Genomic DNA, 22,267 nt, shown 5'->3' on the forward strand with positions numbered 1-22,267 from the left:
ACTGCAATTTGACGTTATAAACCGATTTCATACTGAAAAAAAACATGCATAAAGTAATTCAAACACTCCATTAACGACAAGCTTAAAAAGGCTCTAGGTACGGAGATTTGGCATAAACACCTGAACACATTGTGGCAAAAACTCACACAAACACCTCATTCAACACCAAGACGTCCAGTGCTCAAGAGACAAATGCTTTCAGAGACTGCGACGTGGGTTTGTCAGCCCTACCTCTGGGCCACAGAAATCTACATAAAGACAAGCGCGACAGCCATGAAATGAAGGTTCTTGAAAAAGAGGGAGCGTATGGTTATATCTAAGTGGTCTTATGAAGACGTTAACTTGAAAGATTTATACTCGCGAAAAAAATATGTAAAATAAAGCATAAGAAGACATTGGTGCCTAACAAATACTTTTTTTGACACCGAGGGAACCATCGCGTGGAGTTCTAACAAGTGGGAAATGCAAAACAAGCCACCCTGATTACGCCCGCCGTTCAGTGTGGTCGTCGTGAAAGACCTCAATTCTATACTGTTTCTCATTGCCTGATCGGCGACGGCGAGGATGGAGTAGAACGCCTCGAAAGAAGTATCTGCAACAGCGAGTCAACTCGGACGGGCTCCTGCTGTTCGGCCTCCTGGATGGTGTCAGGCACTCGCAGTAAGTTAGTCTCCGGTAGGAGCAATGCAAGCAAGCTGAATCCCAGTGTCCCGAGTGAAACCACTAGGAGAACTGACGTGTCCATCGCTAGCGGGTCCAGGTTCGTCGCGTTTCTTAAGACCAAAGCGACCAAGGCCCCCAGTCGGCCGCTCATGGTTGAAAACGCGAATCCCGCGCCGCGCACCACAGTCGGAAACACCTCCGCCGTGTACACAAATAACGTGCAAAAGACACACAACACCAGGAGCACTGAGGCACAGAGCAGAGTTGAGGAAAGCAGCCTGATCTCTAGCATTCTCAGAACAGCGAGAGCAGCGCTGAGACAGGATAGGAGAGTCATTCCCAACGTGAGCATCCGGCGGCGTCCCCAGCTCTGCATGAGAATGTAGTGTATAATGAGCAGCGGGCCTATGCAGTACGTAACCACCATCTCGCACTTTCCGGAGCCCCGAATCCGGGTTCCAGGCCGCAGACTCGTGGAGGTGTTGAGCACGAAGAACCAGCAGCCGCACATGATGAAGCTTCGAACGCGCATGGCCTTGGACCGCACCAGGTCCCAGACGGTGAGGGGTGCGGGAAAGCGGCGTAAGCGACTCTTCATGTTCTCCACCACTCCCCTGAAGAGCGGCCTCATGTCGGCCATGTTGAGTCCGTTGATGCGCGCTGCCCAGAAGACTACGCGCTCGGCCTCGGCGAACTGCCACGTGACGACGAGCCACCGCGGTGACTCCTCCATCCAGTAGGTGGCCGGCACAAGGAGAATCGTGGACACCATGATACTCACCTGCACCACTCTCCAGTTGTAGGTGAAGCGGGCGCTCATGGAAAGCCAGAATGGGCTTACCACGCACGCCCCGTACACTGCCAACGCCGTGAACCCAGTGCGACCTCCACGCGGGGTCACCTCGAACAAGATGAGCGTGGCGCTTATCTCGGCCACGCTGGCCGCCGCTGAAGTCAGGATTCTGAGAATGGCGAACGTGTACAGGGTTCTCGCCATGCAGGTGGCCATGCTAGATAGCATGAACAATACGACCGCGCCACAGAGGATGGGGCGGCGTCCCACTCGGTCAACGCCCAGTCCCGCCAGAGGCATGACTGCCATTCCGCCTAGGAAGTACGACCCCTTCAGCACGACCAGAAGCCAGCGCCGTTGGCAAACAAGATCCCACTCGCTGACAATAGTCGGCCCGCCTATGCTTAGGTCGTAGTCCCAGGCCTCGCAGGCCACCTCGGTTTTGTTGCCCTCAGCGTCGGGCAGAGGCGGCTCGTAGCGGGAGCACCGTCCCGGCCCGCCGTCGTCATCACGGCGAGGAAGGCTCACGTCCTTCCAAGTCTCGAGCGGAAGGTACTCGTACTCCGGCGGTCGCTTGCACCAGTGGTCCACGGGTCGCGCTAGGGCTGTCAACGCCATGTGGTGCAGGGAAGTCGCCAACAGGCAGAGGAAGGTGCAGAGCAGCACGCGCCTTTGGAACGGCCCGGTACCGAAGATCAGGACCGACCTGGGCGCCGTCTGCTCAATCAGAGTCTTGAGTTTATCGCCATCAATGCGGCGGAGGGAGAGCGGCGAGCCCCACGTCGAGTCCATCGCTGGCGATGATTTCTACGGAGGACGATCTTTCTTATGAATGTTTCAGAACGAGCTCATACGCTAGGGGAGCTCACGAGGCACGCGTTGCCACTTCAGCGTCCTTCTCCACCCTATCCACTTCTTCGTCTTCTTAAAATGCGGGATCGAATCCTGGCCTCGGCCGCTGCTTTTCGATGGAGGCGAAAAGCAAGGCACCCGTGTGCTGTGCGATGTCAATGCACGTTAGAGAACCCCTGGTGGTCGAAATTTCTGGAGCCCTTCACTACGGCGTCTCTCATAGCCTGAGTCACTTTGGGACGTTAAACCCCACAAACTAAACCAACCAATCTTAAATTTGGCCAAACTCAATCTGGCTCGTCAGTGTCCAAATCAATAATAATACAAGGTAAAGAAAAGAACAACTATATTTAGTCACTCAAGAAAAAGCCGCACCGGTAGCCTGGAGGGATAACATCCGGTCTAGGGCAAAGCGAGGTATTCGGGTGAACGCGTGATAAACGTGCAAACCAACAAAAAAAAAAAAAGAAAATGAAAACAGGAAGAAACAGGGTGAAACAGCATTTTTGGTTTATGATATAAGAAACGTTACTATGAAGACATGTGTGAATGAAGTAGCTTAGGCTTCGCCATTATGAGCCGCGATGTAATACAATGATTTCATCGGTAATCTATTTCTTTCCTTACTATTTTTTCCTTTTGACATCGATTACCGGGATTTGTCATTCACCACGGCGGGTAAGAACAAAATAGAGCAGAAAGAAAAAAAACTTTATATTCTACCAACCTTGACTACGCGTCCCCACGTGCCCTTGGAATACTACATTAACCAGCACGTATAGTTCCCCTAAGTTTTTTCCCAAGATTCTATGCAGTTGCTTCCAACCAATCAAGAAAACACAGTTGTCGTAAAGCGTAACAAAAAGAATTTTAAACGACAGCTCATATAGCTTCTTAAATCGATAAGGCGTCACCGCCGCCATTATCCATAACTGAGAAAATGTGTCGGGAAAAGATATGCACGTTATTTCGTGTCAAAGTTGTGACGCGGCCATTCTTTCTCCAGCATTTGTGCGGTGTCATACTGTTTCGCTTCATATTAAACATCCATCTGCTACTTAAATTAGAGCCTAGTTTGCGATAAGGATTCGAACCTGCGACGTATATATCTTCAATTTTATGCTGCTCACTATAAGTGTGGGCGTTGTATCTTTTCTAGTTGCTGTTATCGGTGAGGGGTCTCACCTACATACCGCATGTTCGGGCCAGAACAAGCTGAGGGCAGGTGGCGTTCATCGCGCGCCTGCGTTCTCACTGTGGAGGAAAGAATGTGCAGGTAATTAAGAGCACAAATATATATTCCGCAGAAATCTGCATTATAAAACACCGTACTAATCCCCCAGACCTCAGTAAAACCCGTAGCCTTTGCCACAGCAACCGAAAGCGGGGCCGTCGCGCCGCTCGCGCAAGGCAATTTACTCACGCGTTCGCAGCGAAGGTAAGGGCGCTCGCAGGTTGCACAATTAACAAAAGGGTTAAAGCACGCACGACACATCATGAAAGAAGATGAGGGATGCGCGGAGCTGCCATCAAATTACAGGAGAACAACAACAACATCTTGACAACACAGGTTGCACGTCGCCGACTCATCGTGCATCGCCAGCGGCACTGGCCGGTGGTGGCCCTTGCAAAAAATAATCCTGAAGTTGCGTTGACGTTATGTTGAGCAGCCTCAACATGCCATCTTGAATTCGTGTCGGGGTCATGCAGGGCGGTGGTGGGCAGAATATTGAGGCAGAGTTGAATCACCGTGAGTTAACGTAATCCTGAACCTTTTCAACATTATTTCTAGCTATTTTCTTGTTGAGGCCATGTTGAAATTTAGTGTGCTGACTCAACATGCAATTGCCTTTTCTGGCTAAAAATGTATATGAGCGACCGTGTGCCGAAGCTATTTTAAGTGGCCTTCAACACCGAGGCAGCCTATAGCTAAACGTTATATGCAGTACCTAGACGTAGGATGTTTTAGACACGATGCTGAGCACACACAGATTATAAGCACATGCACCCCTAAGCATTAGGCGCCAACACTCACAGGTAACAAACAATGGAGCAGTTTTTCACAGGACACTATAATAGAGGGTAACTTGGAAACCTGTGCCTTTTCACATGATGTACAGCTCAAGTCCATCTATATATACTTCTCCGCAAGGACTTCTAGAGGTGTGCAAGTTTTCAACTGCAGATATGCAAAGTTGCTTAAGCTATTCTTGATAGTTATCTATTTTTATTGCGAAAGCAATACTACTCTAGGTTTCGAGCCTTCAGCGTAGCGCGGCGGTAGCCACGTCTTACCCACTTGATGTTGTGACGTCACGCCCCACGTGACAGTAAGGTGTGAGCTGGGCTACCAACTCAAGCGGTCGGCATAGCGCGGCGGTAGCCCCGTCTAACCCATGTGATGCTGTGACGTCACACCCTACGTGACACAAAAGCGAGAGATGGGCTCCCAACTCAAGCGGTCGGCGTGACGCGGTCGGAGCCGCGGCTCAGTTGGCAGGAGCTTCCAACTTGGGTCTCTCGTTTCACATGGGACGGTTATGTCAGAATCAGCCTGCTAGGACCCTGGCATTCACGTTACCCCAATAGGCCACTAAGGCACGTTCATATGGCTAGGTTAAAGCGGGGCTTTATATGTGGGCTGAGGAAGAAGAAAAAAGAGGAGAAGAAGAACGCTCGATCACCCGCAGCTAGTGCTTTCACTCAATATTTGGTTCAGCAGCATTGAACTCTTGAATTTTTTTTATTGCAGTAAAACTAATCAGGTCCATGTAATGCCATTAAGGCTATGCGCAAAAAAAGACAACACAAAAAACAGAGGCAATGACAGGACGAGCGCAAACTAACAACTAGTTTATTCAGAACTGTTCTGAATAAACTAGTTGTTAGTTTGCGCTCGTCCAGTCGTTGCCTCTGTTTTTTGTGTTGTCTTTTTTGCGCATAGCCTTAATGGCATTGCATGATTCAAGCCAACTAGCCCGACAACAACTCTTGTTAATCAGGTCCACCATGCTACACTCTGTTAACTGAGCCCCTTCATTTCTTTGCCGACAATAAAAATGAAGCGATTAGTTAGAGCTGATTTGTGTTTTTCATAAAGCGTTGCCCAACTATAAGAACATACGCGTCCCCCTCCGCGTTCTTCTTGGAACTTGGTTTTCTTGTTAGATTTTAGCCCTTATTTCCCGGTACTTGTATGCAGTATATTGCGCACGCTTTCAAATATTTGCCAAAGGGGCCCATTTTCATGTTTCAGCCGATGCACTTATGAGCGTATATTTGCTGTTTATATGCTCTTGAAACCACGACGGAAAATTAACCTGAAATCGTAACATAAACTATATGCTGTGAAAGTGCAAGCGAAATTTTGGTTAGCAATAGATGAGCAGACTCAACATCCGGTTCATGATAGCTTTCTGTCGACTCAACTCGTACTCATCAAGGCGTCAAAACCTGCTCAAAAGTCATTCAAACGCCATCCGGTCGCCGCATTCTTGACCGACTAGACATCCAATGCACCACCACCTTTGAGGAACGGGTACGAGCGCCAGAACCCTGGAGACGCGCCCTCAGGGTCTAACCCATTCCCCGCAACATGTCACACTCTGATCATAATGGCCGTCGCCAGGCGCGTGCGGAAGCACTGGAGCGGCATTATGGTAGACAACATGCATACTACGTGGACATTGCCGGTTCCTACCGTGAGAGGTGGTTCACCGCTGCAGTGGTCCACAACACCAACACAGTGGCAGGACTCACGTTCCAAGCCCACAACACAACATACGCGGAGGAAATCGCGATTGCGCTCGCCCTTTCCCTCCCACAAGTAAAACACATCATTACCGACTCCAAGGGGGCCTGTCGGAATTATGGGCTGGGTTGGATACCTCTTTTAGCCAAGCGCATCCTACAAAATTGCTGTTCGGTCCAGCGATCCTCAAAATTGCAATTTCATCTGGGCTCCCGCGGCCATCAGGGACTCCTGGGAAATGAGTTAGCCAATCAGGCGGCCCGCGCGCTCTTTCCCCGGGCACTCAGACTTGCTCGGAAAGTCTACTCTGAGCCCACCCAATGCCTTATCACATTCAAACAAATTACTACATATTATAACGACAGCCATCGCCGCTTTCCGGAACCTTGTAAAGGTCTCCGAAGAGTGGACAAAAGGCTCCTTCTCAAAATTTTTACAAACACAATGCTGTGCCCAGCAATCTTGAAGTGCTTCGATACAGACTTTGATGGGGGCTGCAGCCTGTGTGGAGCGACTTTCTCGGACGTTTTCCACATGGTCTGGGCCTGTTCATTCAATCCCCACCGTTCCCAATCCTTCATTACCCACCCTTCTAGGGAGGCATGGGAGGCGACGCTGCTCAGCTGCCATTTCTACAGTACCAGCGGACCTTGGTCGCCAGGGCGCGAGCGGTGTTAGACGCCATTAGGGCTCCGGAATAGGAGCTCCACCTAGATTTGTGAGGGCCTGGGCCAATAGGGCCTCGGTCCAAACACCTCCTTATAAAAAGAAATAAATAAATGTTTGTCACCACCACCACCCTTCTTTGAGAGGAAGGTTTCACTGAAGAGTTAGAAACGTGCCGGAAATAATACTCACGGGATATTGGAGCAAAGCTGTGACGCAACCGTTATTTGTGCAGCGCTCAGGATGACGTCATGCCGTTTAGTTTCCCAATTCGCATTCATATTCTAGACAAATTGGAAGCCAGTTTGCGATAGGGATCCGAACCGACAACATATGTACCTCCGACTCTATGCCGTTCATTGGAAGTGTAGATGTCCACTCTGAAGTGAGACAGATACAGCGCTTTCCTTGCCCCCAAAAAACAAGCTTAAATAAACAGTGTTATCGCGTCTATTTCCAAGGCGAAGCTTTAGCGTCCGCTTCATTTTCATAGCACCGGCACCCACTCTGCCTGCAGAAAAAGCATTTCGTTGCACACCGAGAGGGTGAGCGCCTATCGTATTTAATATGCCGGAGCAGCTGGCACCGCTAGAGCAAGTACAGTATTTATAATTCCGGAGCATCGGTACGGGCAATGCTCATAGTCTGCCTCCATTGGAGTGGGGTCTCTATTGGTTCGAGCACAGGCGGAAAGGGAAATAAAGAGGGAGAGAGAAAGCAGCTGGTGGCCTGCCTCGCACATCGTGTTATACAATTTCATGGGGAGAAATCACATCAACCAAGTGCATATTTCTCCTTCTCGGGCTTTAGGAAGTATGTTAATGCCGTCTTATTAAAAATTACTGAGAAATTGCTGGAACAACAAATGTTCTGACAATGCAATGACAAGAAAAAAAGATGTCAGCCTGCTTCGTATTCGCACAACCCTTATACAATATTCGAGTGCGAAGGAGTTTAGACCTCTCTTCAGTGTTGGTGGGCTGACTTCCCTGACTTTAAGCCTTGGGTACGGGCTGTGCAGGATCCAACATGCACCGGTCGACGTGCCACACGTATACCGGACGCTCGGTCGCGATCAGCGAATAGGCGTTGGCAACGCGGTGGACGAAAAAGAGAAGATTCAAAATACTACACGAGTTCCGGGCCATCCCTGTCGCCGCCCGCACACATCCGTGTTGTCACACGAGCACGTGCATCCTCCCCTCCGTCCACTCCTCGTTCACCCTCTCCTTCGGACATCACGCGGCATGCGACACGTGTGACAAGGCCGACGACGTGCGGTCGTGAGGACTCCCGCTGTGCGCCAGGAGGCGCTGCCCGCACATCTCTGATGCTTTCGTGAAGCAAACAGACCCTGCCGCATAGTCGGTTGTTGCCTGGTCAGAAAACGTGCCCACAGATGGCCACTACATGGAGTGAATGAAGGCTGTTGGTGAGAGCGGCTCAGTAAGACCCCGCCATTGCAACGACCTTTGGGAGCGGAAAACCTTCCCAGTGCCGCTCACGCTTATCACGTGCACGAAACCGGAATACGCGTGAACTTTGAGAACGCACGTTTTCGTTATAGCAAGCACAGCCCAGTACATAACGAAAAAACAAACGAAGTCATGCGACGCGAATACTTAAAGGCAAACACTGGCGCTGATTACGATTCGAATGGTAATAATAAATCAAGGCCAAATAATCTGTAATTGTCACTGGAATGTAGAAAAGAAGGCTGAAGCATATTTCACGTGGAAGCTTTACTTTTTACCGGGCTAGTTATCTTTTAATGCTGGTAAAAAATATATACTTTGCGTAAACGGTAGCTTGGTGTAGACGTTCTAGTCAGCTGATTTTCGAGGCTATTTGCAACTTTTACACTGACGTTTTGTTTTTCAGCTCAATAAATAGAAGCATATTATTTCTCACTGAATAGTAACGTATGTAGGGCGAAAATATACAGCACAGCTGGCCGAGCGACTACCAACAGCTCTCGGTTGGTTGTACTATAGGCGTCTTTATTGAAACTTTTGTCACATTCAGGCATATACACGAACCCACACGCCTTAGGCCAATTCGCGTGAGGTCTAATAAATCTTCCCTGTAGACAGTCATAATATCACGTAGAAGAAGTTCTGGAGGAACAAAGTCATTTTGTATTCAAGAACGAATTCTGCTGTTACTTCTGTGATGATGTTGATAATGTTTACTGCCCTAACCCGGCCATGGGAGAACCGTTTACAACAAAGTAAAAAGTGTGTAGTCCAGTAGTACTAAATGACTGTTGGCACCAAATTTCGAATGGATACTTTATCTTTTATGTAAAGATTTCATGGATATTATATCAAGCTTGAGAGGGGGCGGGGGGGCTTGGCACTTTGCTGCGACTGCCAAAAATCTGTGAGCGTAGCCCACCGAAAAGGAGTTCTTATGTGCGCCACACATAAGAACTTCGCTCTCATCGCTGGCCTTATTCGAGGCAATTTTAGTTTTTTCAAGCCTCCCATGATCTATACTGAACTTTTACGTCGCGTAAATCCTTCGGCTGTTGAAACAATAACCGCATGTGAAAATAATTTTAGAATTTTTTTATCAGACGCAGGCAAATACTAAACAAAATTTAACGTTGGACGAGATCTCGTCTAGTAAGGTAGTAAGTTCATTTCAACAACAAAAGGATCCCTAACCAATGATTTGGGTCAGGAAAAACAAGACGTTTCGGCTTTCCTACGAAATCATTATTCATTACCAACAGTCTCTTCACTAGCACTTACTCACTAACAGCAACCTTGTTCACCAACAAGTGAACAAGACTTTCGCAGGGAAGCCGAAATTTCTTGTTTTTCTTTAGCCAAGCGATTGGTCGGTGATCCTTTTGTTGTTCAGATAGTACATGGTGGTTCATGTAGGCTAATGTTTTACGCATCATTGCGAATAAGAAAACATGCAACGAAAAACAAGGTACCTACACCGGTTTAAGCAGTAAGCTTCAATTGAATGTGTATAATAGATGGATCCACCTGCACAAAGCCACAACAAAGGTGCACCACTTCAATGGGGTTCGCCATAATCCATAGTACACAGTAGAAAAAACATTTCCAAGCAATTTTTTCCTTCAATTCTGCTGGTCAATAAGTGTCGATCCCTCTTGCGCTTATCATCAACAGGGGTGCTTGTAAAACATACAGTTTAATACTACAACAGGCGAAGTGACATCCGTGCATTGGTGAATAATGTTATTTTGCGAGATAGCAGACAAAAGGGCAATTTTTTATTTTACTCTTAACACCACTTGATTTTGACTTAGGGATTATATACATTTCCACCGTGTACGCGCAGCAGTCAAAACTCTGCTCTTCAGGTTCAGTCAAAACAATGAAACTACTGACCAAAGGCAGTTGACATTAGCTACAGAAAGCTTGCGTTACCAACCCTTGCGTGCTTGCGCCACGTTCTACCAGCATTCCAGTGAGCAATATGGCGACGCCGGGGAAAGCGTTTTGTAAAGGTCATTACAAGGTATACAAGAACGACACGGCCGCTTCACGACCTACATGATTATCAGCGGTCAGCTTGTGAGAACAGCATGTTTAGAGGTGGTTCGAGACATTTTATCACTACCTATTGCGTTATGGGGCTCCTTTCCGTCATAAGGCCGATAGTAGCCACCATATAGGTAACTCTTTGATGCCTGCAGTTAAGCTTCCAAATATTCATTCATCAAATACTATGATGGTCACGCCATTAGGATCGGAGGCGGTTACAAATATCACAGCGCTCTACATCTCAGCAGCTAACGCTATATATATATATATATATATATATATATATATATATATATATATATATATATATATATATATATATATATATATATATATATATATATATATATATATATATATGTATGTATATATATTCAAACTCAAATCCACATCTTCTTTTGTTTCACACAACAGTGTTAAAGGCCCCGTTATAGAGAAGATCTGGTTTGCGCACTGATTGGGCACTGGTAGGTTCTAGGGTTGTTTTAACACGACAGTGTTAAAGGCCCCGTTATCGAGAAGATCTGGTTTGGGCACTGATTGGGCACTGATAGGTCCTAGGGTTGTGCGACTTAACGCGACCACGTGACATGGTAGATTTGACAAGAGCTGCCAACTCGTCCCTCTCTTTCCAAATGGGTGGGCGAGAGGAAAGCAACCTTCCATAAGACATTTGTATTCCGTGACACGCTAACATAGGCCACGCAGGCACATTCGCACGACTTGGTTTAGCGAGGCTTTATATCTTTGCCTGGCGGTCTTCTCTAAGGCGAAAGCTTTTCTTTGCTTATAGGCTGCAGAAGTGCTCGCGGGAAATGTCCACAGGAAATATTCGCACGAACTCAAAACAAATATATCTCCACTGAAAATCAAACCTCAACAATTATCAGCATCATGCTTTGAGAACCACTAATCTATATGAAGGCACGCCTAAGAGGCATCCGAGCAACAGTGAGCAACGACATTTCTAGAGATAAAAGACAACGAAATTAAAAACATATTTTTTTTTTTTTACCCCGTAGAAAAACACCCCCGGGTGATCTTGCGATGTGCTGCCGCAGATCTGGGTTAGCAGAACTGTAAATTTCGTTTTTGAATTGCTTTCCCATTGCGCTTTTCTTTTTAATTTCATCATCGGCCAATGGTGGATGGAGTTTTTTGGAAGGTGGGTGGAGGTTTTAAATTGGGACATTCATTGGGCCGGAGGCACCTCCAGGGAAAGAGGCAGGTGCCCGCAAGGTGGAGCTATATTTGCCCGCTAGAGACATCCGCAGGTGATCTTGCGATGTCATGTGACATTTCCGAGTTAGCAGCAGTTGTTGTACATTTCTCTTTTACTTTGCCTTGCGCTTTTCCTTTTGCTTTCACCATCATCTAATGATGGATCGAGGTTTCTGGAAGGTGGGCGGAGGTTCGCCGGTAGGAAATTCATCCACCCAGACGAGCTTCACTGAGAAGCGCATTTTCACTGACAGAGGACTAACCGCTTATACTGTAAAATATAGCTAAATGACAAGAAATACTAGATTTGGTAAGACATATTTAAACTCGGCGATTCGGCTGGATCACCACCTCCAAATGTCAAAGCAACCAAGAATAACGTCGATCCTCCAACCCTGGGGCGCGCCCAAATCCAGCCGCTGACATAATTATACTCGCCCTTCTGTTTAGGCTTATATGGTTGGATGGATGGAATATAGGAGCGTCCCCTTTGAAACGGGGTGGTAGCAGTTGCTGTCAAGCTCATTTTCCCCCCTATATCTTAATTATTGTTTTAGATTGGTTAACTATAGCATCACTCTATTTATTGAATTTTTGTTTCTACGTTACTAACATTATGTCACTTTTCTGCTTTTAAGCCACCAATCTTCCAGTCGTTTTTTGCTAGCTTCCACCGCCGGTTTATTCACCCGGCCACTGGTATCTCTAAACCCGAGAGCTTCAGAAAGAGTGACTGCGCTTGCATCGACTTCCGTATGGATACCATTACATTCGAGTATAATATAGTCAATTGTTTCAGTGAAGTTACCACATACTGCACATGCGTCATCTTCATTATTAAAAGGCCCCGCTCAGGGTGGCGCAGTGGTTACGGTGCTCGACTACTGCTCCCAAGGAAGCGGGATCGAATCCCGGCCTCGGCGGCCACTTTTCGATGGAGGCGAAAAGCAAGGCGCCCGTGTGCTGTACGATGTCAGTGCACGTTTAAGAACCCCAGGTGGTCGAAATTTCCGGAGTCCCCCACTACGGCGTCTTTCATAGCCTGAGTCACTTTGGGACGTTAAATACCACAAACCAACCAACCATCATTATTGAATTTCTTTTTGTAGCTGCGTGTTCTAAGGCACCCTGATCTAGCTTCAAAAGTAGGGCACTGCCTCTTGAGTTATAAAAGAAAGCTTCCTTCGTGATCTGCCTTTTCCACACTCTGTTTCTTTTCCATCGAATTTATCCAATTTTACCTTCTGTGTTTTTCACCTGTTGCTTATAATGCCCTTTATTTCTTGGTCCTTGTGATCAGCATACTTACTGGTTAGTTTCCTAGTTCTTTTCCTTCATTGTGAGTCAACGCTTCTTAGGTATAGGTATTTAAATACTTCAGCTGCCCATTTATTACTGTCCAATTTCCTCAGGCGTTCATCACATAATATTTTACTCTGAGCTTCCCGTACTTCGAAAGATGTCCAGCCCATATCTCCCTGTACCGCCTCATTTGTGGTTTTGCCGTGGGTACCCAATGCTAATCGTCCAACGGCTCTCTGATGTATTTCTAATGTCGACTGTGCCTCTGATTTTAGGCACAAAACCGCATTTCCGAAAGTATAACCCGGGCACCATAATTCCTTTCCAAATAGCCCTCAAAACCTCATACCCGTTGAATCCCCACAATGCCCTATGCTTCATTATCCCGGCATTTCTTCGCCCTTTTGCCTATATCAGCATGCACAGCAGCGCCACCTCGCTATGCACACGTTACGACGCCCTCTTAGAACTCCACGTGCTACAGGACGAGGTCGCGAGCCGATAATAAAGAAAGCACGCGTGCCGTCTGACAAAGGGAGACGGCATGAGGGAGGGAGAGGCTCCGCTGCATACAGCGGTGGCAGCGGCAGCCAGGCGCAGCGAATTAGGAACCCCACAAAGGACGGCGAAACAACGTGACCGCGAGCCGCGTCGTGTGAGCGACGTCACGAAGCGCTGCTGCACCTTCGGGCTCTGGCACAGCGAACGGAGAATGAGCGCGGAACCAAGCATTTTTCTCCGCGCTCCTGTCACCCTCCGCGATGAAAGATGGCAGCCCCGAAATCGGGCATAGCCCGCGCGACGTGACTGTGCGTCGTAAATTTGGAAAATAACGTGTTTTTAAACGTCTCAACAGTTTAACGCTTTTTAAGGCCAATGCAGCGAGTGGCGGAAAAGGAAAATGTATATGGGGCAGCATTAAGAAGGAAAAATTAGAAGCTCGGACATATATCATGACAAGGACATGAACGGAACATGCAGTGCGAAGAAAAGATAGCTAAGGGTGAAAACCTGCTGTAGACCGTTCAGTTGCCTCATGGGTTGTTAATGTGAAGGCGTTGAGGTACTCATTAAAACTAAAGCGTCCTTCCTCTCGATGGTTCTCAGCACCTCTGTACCTTTATCTCTGAGGTGACGGGATTTCCTTTTCTCTATATTTCCACCTGCCAGCTATGGTAGGACGTAGTAGCTAAATTATATTTAATTCACTTCCTATTTAGTTAAATTAGGTTAATAAATGAATTCTCGCAGGTTGCTGTTGACAGGTGGTTTATGACACCACTTTTTGAGGAACACCGGGTTCCCTACCAAAGGAGCTCCTTTTGATTTCACATTAACAATAAATTATGGGCGTGCACCGCTGTGTTTGAAGGGAACACAAACGTAACCAGATCCAGGAAAGAGGCAATGATGGAGACGAGTCGGAATGTTTGATAGCGGGGCTAGGCAGGGGTAGCTAGACTGGTAGGTTAGGTAGAGGATAGGCAAAGAACAGCTCGGCAGGGAATTGTGGGACGGGGAGGCACATTGGAGAGGTCTTCTTCCTGCAGCGAACACAGGTTGGCACCTGGGGATGATTACAACGACGTGATGACATTTATAAACGCGTTACTACTTTTAGCGCTCTCGCGGCCGTGTCAACATCTTTGGAACGTGAAGGGTGCTTAATTTCTCTTTTGAGCTCATATGCATGCTTTCTGGGTTCAGTACTATAAGAAAGTAGGAGCAATCAAATTCAGCGCCATTGCCAAAATACTTTATATGCTACGCATTTTCCCATGCCGGCTTCAGGCTCGCATATCTCTGTGGATACCTCAACAAAGGACTCTGTAAAAGGGGGCTAGAGGATTTGCACGACAGATCAAGGTCACCAGAGTGAAATTGATCACTGTTTGCACAGGACTTATTGTCGATCGACGTTTAGAGTCTTCGAAAAAAAAAAAAGCTCTTTAACCAAATTTTTGTGAAGACAGATAGCGGTTCTTGGCAGCGCGAAGCAATGGCATTGGTGAGAGTGCAGATGCCCCAGAAATTTTTACAGACCACTTAATAAACGGCGCCACCAAACGACCAATTATGTCGTTATTACGCCGGTCCCACGAAGCACAACAAAAAAAAATTCTCCGCAATGCATGCCCGGACGCAGCACGCCGATGTAACATACAATGAGCGACCATCCGGGGCATCCTATGCAATCTGTTACTTGTCTGTCTCTAATAATTATGATGATCATTAACAGGCGAGAGCAGTTTTCTACATGCAGGCCAAATATTTCTCCCAATAATAACCAAGTAAATCACCTTCTTTCCAATATGGCTACGCTATGCCATCTAACTTTTTCCCCTCATTGCTTCATGTATATCCTAACCTCCCCTACCAACGTTTTTCATCAATATCGTCTTAGTCACTCCAAGAGAGCACTGGTTATCAGTTTTACGCATTAAATATCTAGCAAACCATTCCCAACTTGTTCTTGTTAACAACCAAAACTCTACTTCTTTGGTTGTAACATACGGCGTCCCACAAGTCACGGTTCTTGGCCCACTGCTGTTTCTAATCTATATTAATAATTTACCAACGCATAAAAAATGTAACGCTAGCATAATTGCCAATAATTGTGTCAACTATGCCGCAGCGATTAACATATCTAATCGATCAGCTCTTCAAACAATCTTAATCACGTTCATCGCTGGTGCAAACAATGGCTCATGAAACTAAATGCTAACAAATGCAAACTTGTCTCTAATTGTCACCCAACAGCATCTTGCATTTAACTGTATTATCCTCAACTCTGCTGTCGAACGTGTGCAACTTTATAAATACCTTGGCGTAACCTTAATCGCTGATCTTTCCTGGCGCACTCATATCACTAACTTTGTAAAATCGACCAACCAATCTCTTGGGTTACTTGAATGATGTCGTTAATATATAAGAGAAATAAAAGTGGACATAGCACTGAGCCTTGCGGCACCTCTGGCATGACCTGAACTATGTAAGAGTTTTTACAATTAAAAGCGAGGGGTTGAAATCCTAAGTGTAGGTAATCAAATATCATCTGAATTAATTTATTACCAGGTTAAATTTCACTAAGATTTAAGAGCAGTTTTGAGGCTCACAGTGTTGAAAGCTTCCGAAAAGTCGATGAAGACGGCACCAAGCTGACGGTTACTTGTCGTTGTAGCTATAATTCAGGTCAGGACTCTGGTCAAGCGGAAATTCTAATTGCTCTCTCATAGAAAATCATGCTCTGAAACCGTGCAACTGCTAAGACAAAAAAGTGGTTTGCCGATAAATACTGAATGATGTGTTTATGAATGATGGGCTCGAGAAGTTTGCAGCAAGTGGACAGCAATTATGTAGGTCTGTAGTTAGTGAATGGCTGTTTGTTAGCAGACTTGAAGAGGGGAATGATGTTAGCAAACCTGCGGAACCGTGGACGTTTCAATACAGCTAGTAGAGACATTTAGCATACCGTGATCCGCGATCCGCTACCGTTGTCCGCCACCGCGCGTTCCACTGCGCATGCCCAGATCCCCTTGAAGCCGATAGATGGCGCCACATACTTGATGTCGGCTCATAGACCTGCCGCGTCGGGACCAATCAGCTTGTGCGCTCCGCCCACGCGCGGTAGAGGGTCACTGTGGCGGATCGCGGATCACGATAAGCTAAATCTCTCTATTGAATATTACTGTCAGGTAACGTGCGTCCCATTCAGAGCACAATTTTAAGTTTTAATAAATTTAAAGCCGTCCAACGCTGCCCAACGTGGATATCGAGCGTTAGTTCACGGAATGCAACCGTTGAGGGCACAGCTTGATGCTGGGATTTCTCCGTAAATTGATGATATGCATGCTTCAGAAATGAAGGCACGACACGTTGGTAATGTGTTTACGTAGCTGTTATTTATTTTGCTCAATCAACTCATAGACCGTACGATGATCAGTGAAATTGATGGCTATGGTTTCTATGGCGGTAACCTTGTCGTCACTACGCGCTAGAGACAATTGGTAAACACCATATCGATGGTTGTCCCCAACTGCGTAGTCGGAACTTCTTATTAACGCCAGCTTTTTTGTTTCTTTTTTTTTATTTATTTATTTATTTATTTATTTATTTATTTATTTATTTATTTATTTATTTATTTATTTATTTTGTTTATTTTCAGAGCGTTATCTCTACTGCTCACATTCGGCGTGATGCCATGATTTCATCTTGAACTACAGGTGTTCGCCGCGCCGCGGTGTATGCGCGGCGCGGCGCATACACCGCGCTGCGCGTCATCTCCCGTGGAGAGGAGTGGAAATGGTAGTCTAGGGAGTAATGGTAGCCGTAAAAACATTTATTGAAACCAAGGCGTTTCGAGCCTCCTACTAGCGTAACATGAGTATCCCAGTCCTGCCAGGTGATGAGGTGCTCCAGACCCTGAAGAGGAGGATCCGCCGGGCATTGGTATAGACTGTGGGCGAGGGTGGCGGTGGGGTGGGTGCAAAGTGCACGAGGTGTTGGTGAGGGTTTGGTGGTATCGAGACCTAATATAAGGGGATGGGTTGGTTCGCGTCTAGGTGGCGCCATATTGTTTGATGGTAATTGTCTAGGAAGGAGTGAGGTGGGGTGGGGTGCAGAGCTGCTTCTCAGCTTGGTAGCCCGAGTCAGCTCATTGAAGATGTGCATGCGCTCACGGGAGTACTCCAACGAGGAAGCCGCCTGTGCTCGGCGTATCATACCTCGGGCTAAGCTGTTGGCGGCCTCGTAGCCGGGGCTCTCCGAATGCGCAGGCACCCAGATGATATCCACGTGGTGGGACGGATTAGCAGCGGGCGAGGTCAGTATGCGAAAAGCGGGGACATGAACTCGCCAGCGCGCGAAACTTAGTAGTGCAGTTTTGGATTCCGCGAGTACATATCTCGCTTCCGTGTGGGCAATTGCAAGGGCAATGCCTGCCTCCTCGGCGGCTTCTGAGGAGAGGACCAAGGGTATGGGGAGGGTTGCAAGAGACTGAAGATTATCGCTCACCTCGGCTGCCGCTGTTTCCTCGCCCGAGCATGCGGCGTCTACCCACACTGCGTCCGTTCCAGACCCGTAATATTTGTGGAGCGCATTTGCCCGGGCTCGGCGGCGGGGCTCGTGGTGTTGTGGATGGGAGTTTCGGGGAAGGGGTTTACATCGCGCAATCATGATGACCCTATTCCATCTTAATATAGGCGTACGTATGTATACACCAATATCAGGGCGCTCTATACCAACCGAACGGCTTAAAGCCTACTTCGGCCCACACGCATCACCTCCACACTCTCTTAGAAGAGTCAGCATTCCCCAGAGCTCCATCCTCTTCCCCTTTCCTTTTCAACACAACAATAATCTCACTCGCCCATAAACTAATCACAAGACCACACCTTCCGGCCCACCCCCTATGCCGGCGATATCACGTTGTGGACCACGCTGGTGCAAAAAAAAAAAAAAAAAAAGGCGCCGTAGCTGTCACACTTCTGGGTCGACACCGGAACAGTGGTGTAAAGAAAGAGAGGTAAGAGAGAGTGAAAGAAAGAGAGAAGGAGCTGCCACAGTGGAGGGCTCCGAATTGCAACACCGGCCCAAACTCGCAGAATGCGTGCAGTAGAGCTCATGCCCTAAAATGTGTTTGGTACTTCGTATGGGCCATAGTCGCATCAATGTTTAGCAATAGTTTATGAACACCAGCGCAAGTTATATAACAATGGCAGGAACCTCTGGCAAAGTGTCACTGACACAAAAAGGAGGGGTTACGACATAAAAAAAAAAAACGCAGCCTGAAAATAACTGCTGAATGCATAGGAAATAATCTGAGGATACGATGAAGGATGATTGTTAATTATGTGTGACGAAGGATCATGAACATCCGGAAGTAGTGTTTTCCAAAACTTTGATAGGCTTTCGTTCATGAGCGTTGATAAAGTGATATGTAAATGTTTCTGGCTTCATACACTTTAGTCTTTTGTACAGGTTTAAGCATTTATTATATCGAACTTCGGCTGTTTTGACTCAGCTTTTTGATGCTCCTGATGAAATTAATTAGGACTCTGTTATACCTGGGGTGCTTCCGGTTGCGAATTATACACTTCTGTAGAACAATTTATGAGATTGTGAGGTGCATTTGTGAACAATGTTGCAGTATTTGTTAAACAACTCACTAACGCTGAAAACTTTGTTATAGTGCAGAAATGCATCAAAAGAGACACTAAAACATTAGCATTATAATTGTCATCAACATGGGTAAAATCATTAACAATATAGAAAATAGGCTTATTAGCTTATTAACTGACCTATAGGCCTATGAACAGCGCATGGCACGAATATAAAAAGTTCTGCTTCTTTACCCGACAGGTTTGCGTGTGGCAGGCATATTGCGCGTGCCCGTCATCAGTACTGCCCATAACTGATTCGCACCTACGACAGACACCATCAGACAGAACTCAACTACCGAAGCCCGTCTCTCGTGTAGGAACAAAAAAAAAAAGGATAAAACGGCACAAGCAATAGTCGTGGCATCGGGCACTAACGCTGGAAGTCATTTCCTCGCTTCCTTCCGATTAAGTCACGCAGAAGGGAAGTTATTTGCGAGCTTTCCTCAAGCACCTGCGACGAATGTGCGTTTCCCAGAAGCATATATTTGTTCGTTTCCCATGAAAGAGGTACGTTTTCTTACTTGGCCTATTTCCTAGAAAAAGTACGCCTAATCAATCTTGGCATTCCGGAAAGAAAGAAAGAAAGAAAGAAAGAAAGAAAGAAAGAAAGAAAGAAAGAAAGAAAGAAAGAAAGAAAGAAAGAAAGAAAGAAAGAAAGAAAGAAAGAAAGAAAGTGTTAATAAACTCGTATATAAATGGATAGACACGCAGGTCCGTTTGTCCCATTTATAATGCAGTTTGCGTGTGCCTGCGGCATTCATCGGCTTCCTCCGCCGAGAAGAGTGGGAGAGAAAAAAAAAGTGAGGCCAGGTCAAGTTCACACACAGGCACCAGAAAGAAAATGCTTTCGTGCGTGCCCGAAACTGTGAGTCTCTCCGTTTTTGTTTTCTTTTCAATTGTCTTGGGGAGAAGGGGGCTCGCCTTTCCTTTTTGTTAGTTTTGTTTTTATTGCTGCTGTAGTTGTTGTATAAGGGCACGAAGTGTACAGTGGTCAAACAGCACACGTCTAAATTGCACCCACGTGAGTGTAACGACCCGCACTTGGTCTGCAAATCGAAGCTGATTACAACGGAAATGTAAGGTCCTAATCATACTAATGCTGCGGTTGGGTCCGCCGACGAGACTACTTCGTTTAACCACCCTAACTTTGTCCAGTGGTTAAGTGAGTGACCTGCGAAGTTTCTGCGGCAAGCAAGTCTGCTCAGCGCGGGCGTTAGCGTGCCGATTGTACACCGCATATGAGCGGAAATGTTTGACGATTATACGGCAATGCACTCAACTAGTCTGGACTATTTTTTGTTTTCGTATGCCCCACAACGTATGACTCAATCGCCTAATCGCCTTACGGTGTAAGGCGTAGCTAACGTGATTTATATATCCGTTGAACAATTATGTTTTTGTCCTATGTTGTTTTAAGATCGCATCTTTTATTACGTTCTTACTTTCTGAAAGTACTTCCAATAAACGCCATAGAGTAGGAAGAAGAGAATAAGCGTGCACCTCAATAAAAAGTGCAGTCAGGAAGCTCGAACTGATTTTTGATTGGCATGGCATTCCGCTAGAAATACACATGGCGCGAAATTCAAACCGAGTGCCTTTTCGCAACTTTACCCGAACCTGTGATTTCAAGAATGTCGTCCAGCCCGAGATTCCCCAAGCCAATAGCCTTACCGAAAATGGAGTGCAGTCCGCCAAGCTTCTGCTGAGCAAGACCAGAGATGTCCGGGACAGTGATGATATATATTGGGTTGAAGAAATATAATAAAATGAATGAAAAAAAAAATGCAACCGTTTTGATCGGCCTTCAAGACTATCGCTTATCGCGTTTGGAAGCATGGTCGAAGCGCAGCTGAACTACCAATGAGACGAAGACTACGCAGACGTCTTCCCGATTTCGGGATTCAGCCTGTAGCGGAGGTCACGAAGCACTTACAAAGATCTAGGACATGGAGTCGATCACTTCCTACCCTTCCAATGGAGAAAGCGGATGACCTCGGATGGACAACCATTGCAGCAGTTCAAGGTCAAGTAGCTCGGCGATCATATCTGCTCTGAATGTAAGGTGGTCAAACTCTATGATGTAACAGGCAAATATCCGAAAGGCACGACAATAATTCTAGCCAAGAGTGTCAAGTGTAGACAATGAAGACTGTAATCGAGTCCGACATACCCAATCCGCACAATACCCATCCTCGAAAGAGCGTAGGCGCCGCAATAAAAATGGAGGAAACTATATCGCAGCACAGCAGCCGGCGTCTGCGGGTAACTCTACATCGGATCGTATCAGATGAGGCGATGACTCAGATCAGATGACCGAAGCGATAACGAAAATTTATTTTGTCAAATTACACTATATGGGGCTGGCAATGCTGAAAATCTTCGTAGGTCTGCACGCATCAGGCGCGCACCCTCTAGACTTCAGTATTCTAAAAACTCTCTCCGTGAGCGCGCGCGCGCGCGCGCGCGCGTGTGTGTGTGTGTGTGTGTGTGTGTGTGTGTGTGTGTGTGTGTGTGTGTGTGTGTGTGTGTGTGTGTGTGTGTGTGTGTGTGTGTGTGTGTGTGTGTGTGTGTGTGTGTGTGTGTGTGTGTGTGTGTGTGTGTGTGTGTGTGTGTGTGTGTGTGTGTGTGTGTGTGTGTGTGCGTGCGCGTGTGCGTGTGTGCGTGTGCGCGTGTGTGTGTGCGTGTGTGTGTGTGTGTGTGCGCGTGCGCGTGCGCGTGTGCGCGCGCGCGTGTGTGTGTGTGTGTGTGTGTGTGTGTGTGTGTGTGTGTGTGTGTGTGTGTGTGTGTGTGTGTGTGTGTGTGTGTGTGTGTGTGTGTGTGTGTGTGTGTGTGTGTGTGTGTGTGTGTGCGCGTGTGCGTGTGTGTGCGTGTGCGTGTGTGTGTGTGTGCGTGCGCGCGCGCGCGCGCGCGCGTGTGTGTGTGTGTGTGTGTGAGAGAGAGAGAGAGGGAGCTGTGCTTCACGTGTGATAAATGCGCATGTGTTTTTTTCCCCGTTTTGAGTGTGTGTATGAAGATGTTGATTTATTGCTTATTGTTCTGACTCCGTGGTGTGAACGACAACCGAATCTGCGAGCCTCGAGCTGGTAAATTCATCTATGATAGCTTTAAGCGGCAAGTGGATAGGCTTAAAGACGCAAGGTATCCATACCATATATTGCTCTCGGTGGCAGAAGGCATGCTCAAAAATATTCGTGCCATAAAAACAGCGGCCAGCCAGGATGCTGGTAGAAAAAAAGCAAAATGCAGTCGTGATTCCATACATTCGCTAGGTATCGCATAAAATGAGCAGAATTGCTGCTCAGGTGAAAACAAATGGGATTTTTTCCGCACG

The 22,267-nt window shown here is 46.9% G+C and overlaps 1 protein-coding gene across 1 annotated transcript; it reads right to left on the bottom strand.

Annotated features, from left to right (window-relative positions):
- Positions 1-538: 538 nt before the first annotated feature.
- Positions 539-6,689, bottom strand: LOC146176144 (solute carrier family 22 member 7-like). Its single transcript, XM_084581264.1, has 2 exons — positions 6,648-6,689; positions 539-2,263 (listed from the first exon to the last, which is right to left on the bottom strand). Exons 1-2 carry the CDS (start codon positions 6,687-6,689, stop codon positions 539-541), a joined length of 1,767 nt encoding a protein of 588 aa, XP_084437390.1.
- Positions 6,690-22,267: the final 15,578 nt, after the last annotated feature.

This window comes from Amblyomma maculatum, chromosome 10, assembly GCF_055883805.1.
Source record: "Amblyomma maculatum isolate TAMU_Amacu chromosome 10, ASM5588380v1, whole genome shotgun sequence".
Taxonomy (NCBI): domain Eukaryota; kingdom Metazoa; phylum Arthropoda; class Arachnida; order Ixodida; family Ixodidae; genus Amblyomma; species Amblyomma maculatum.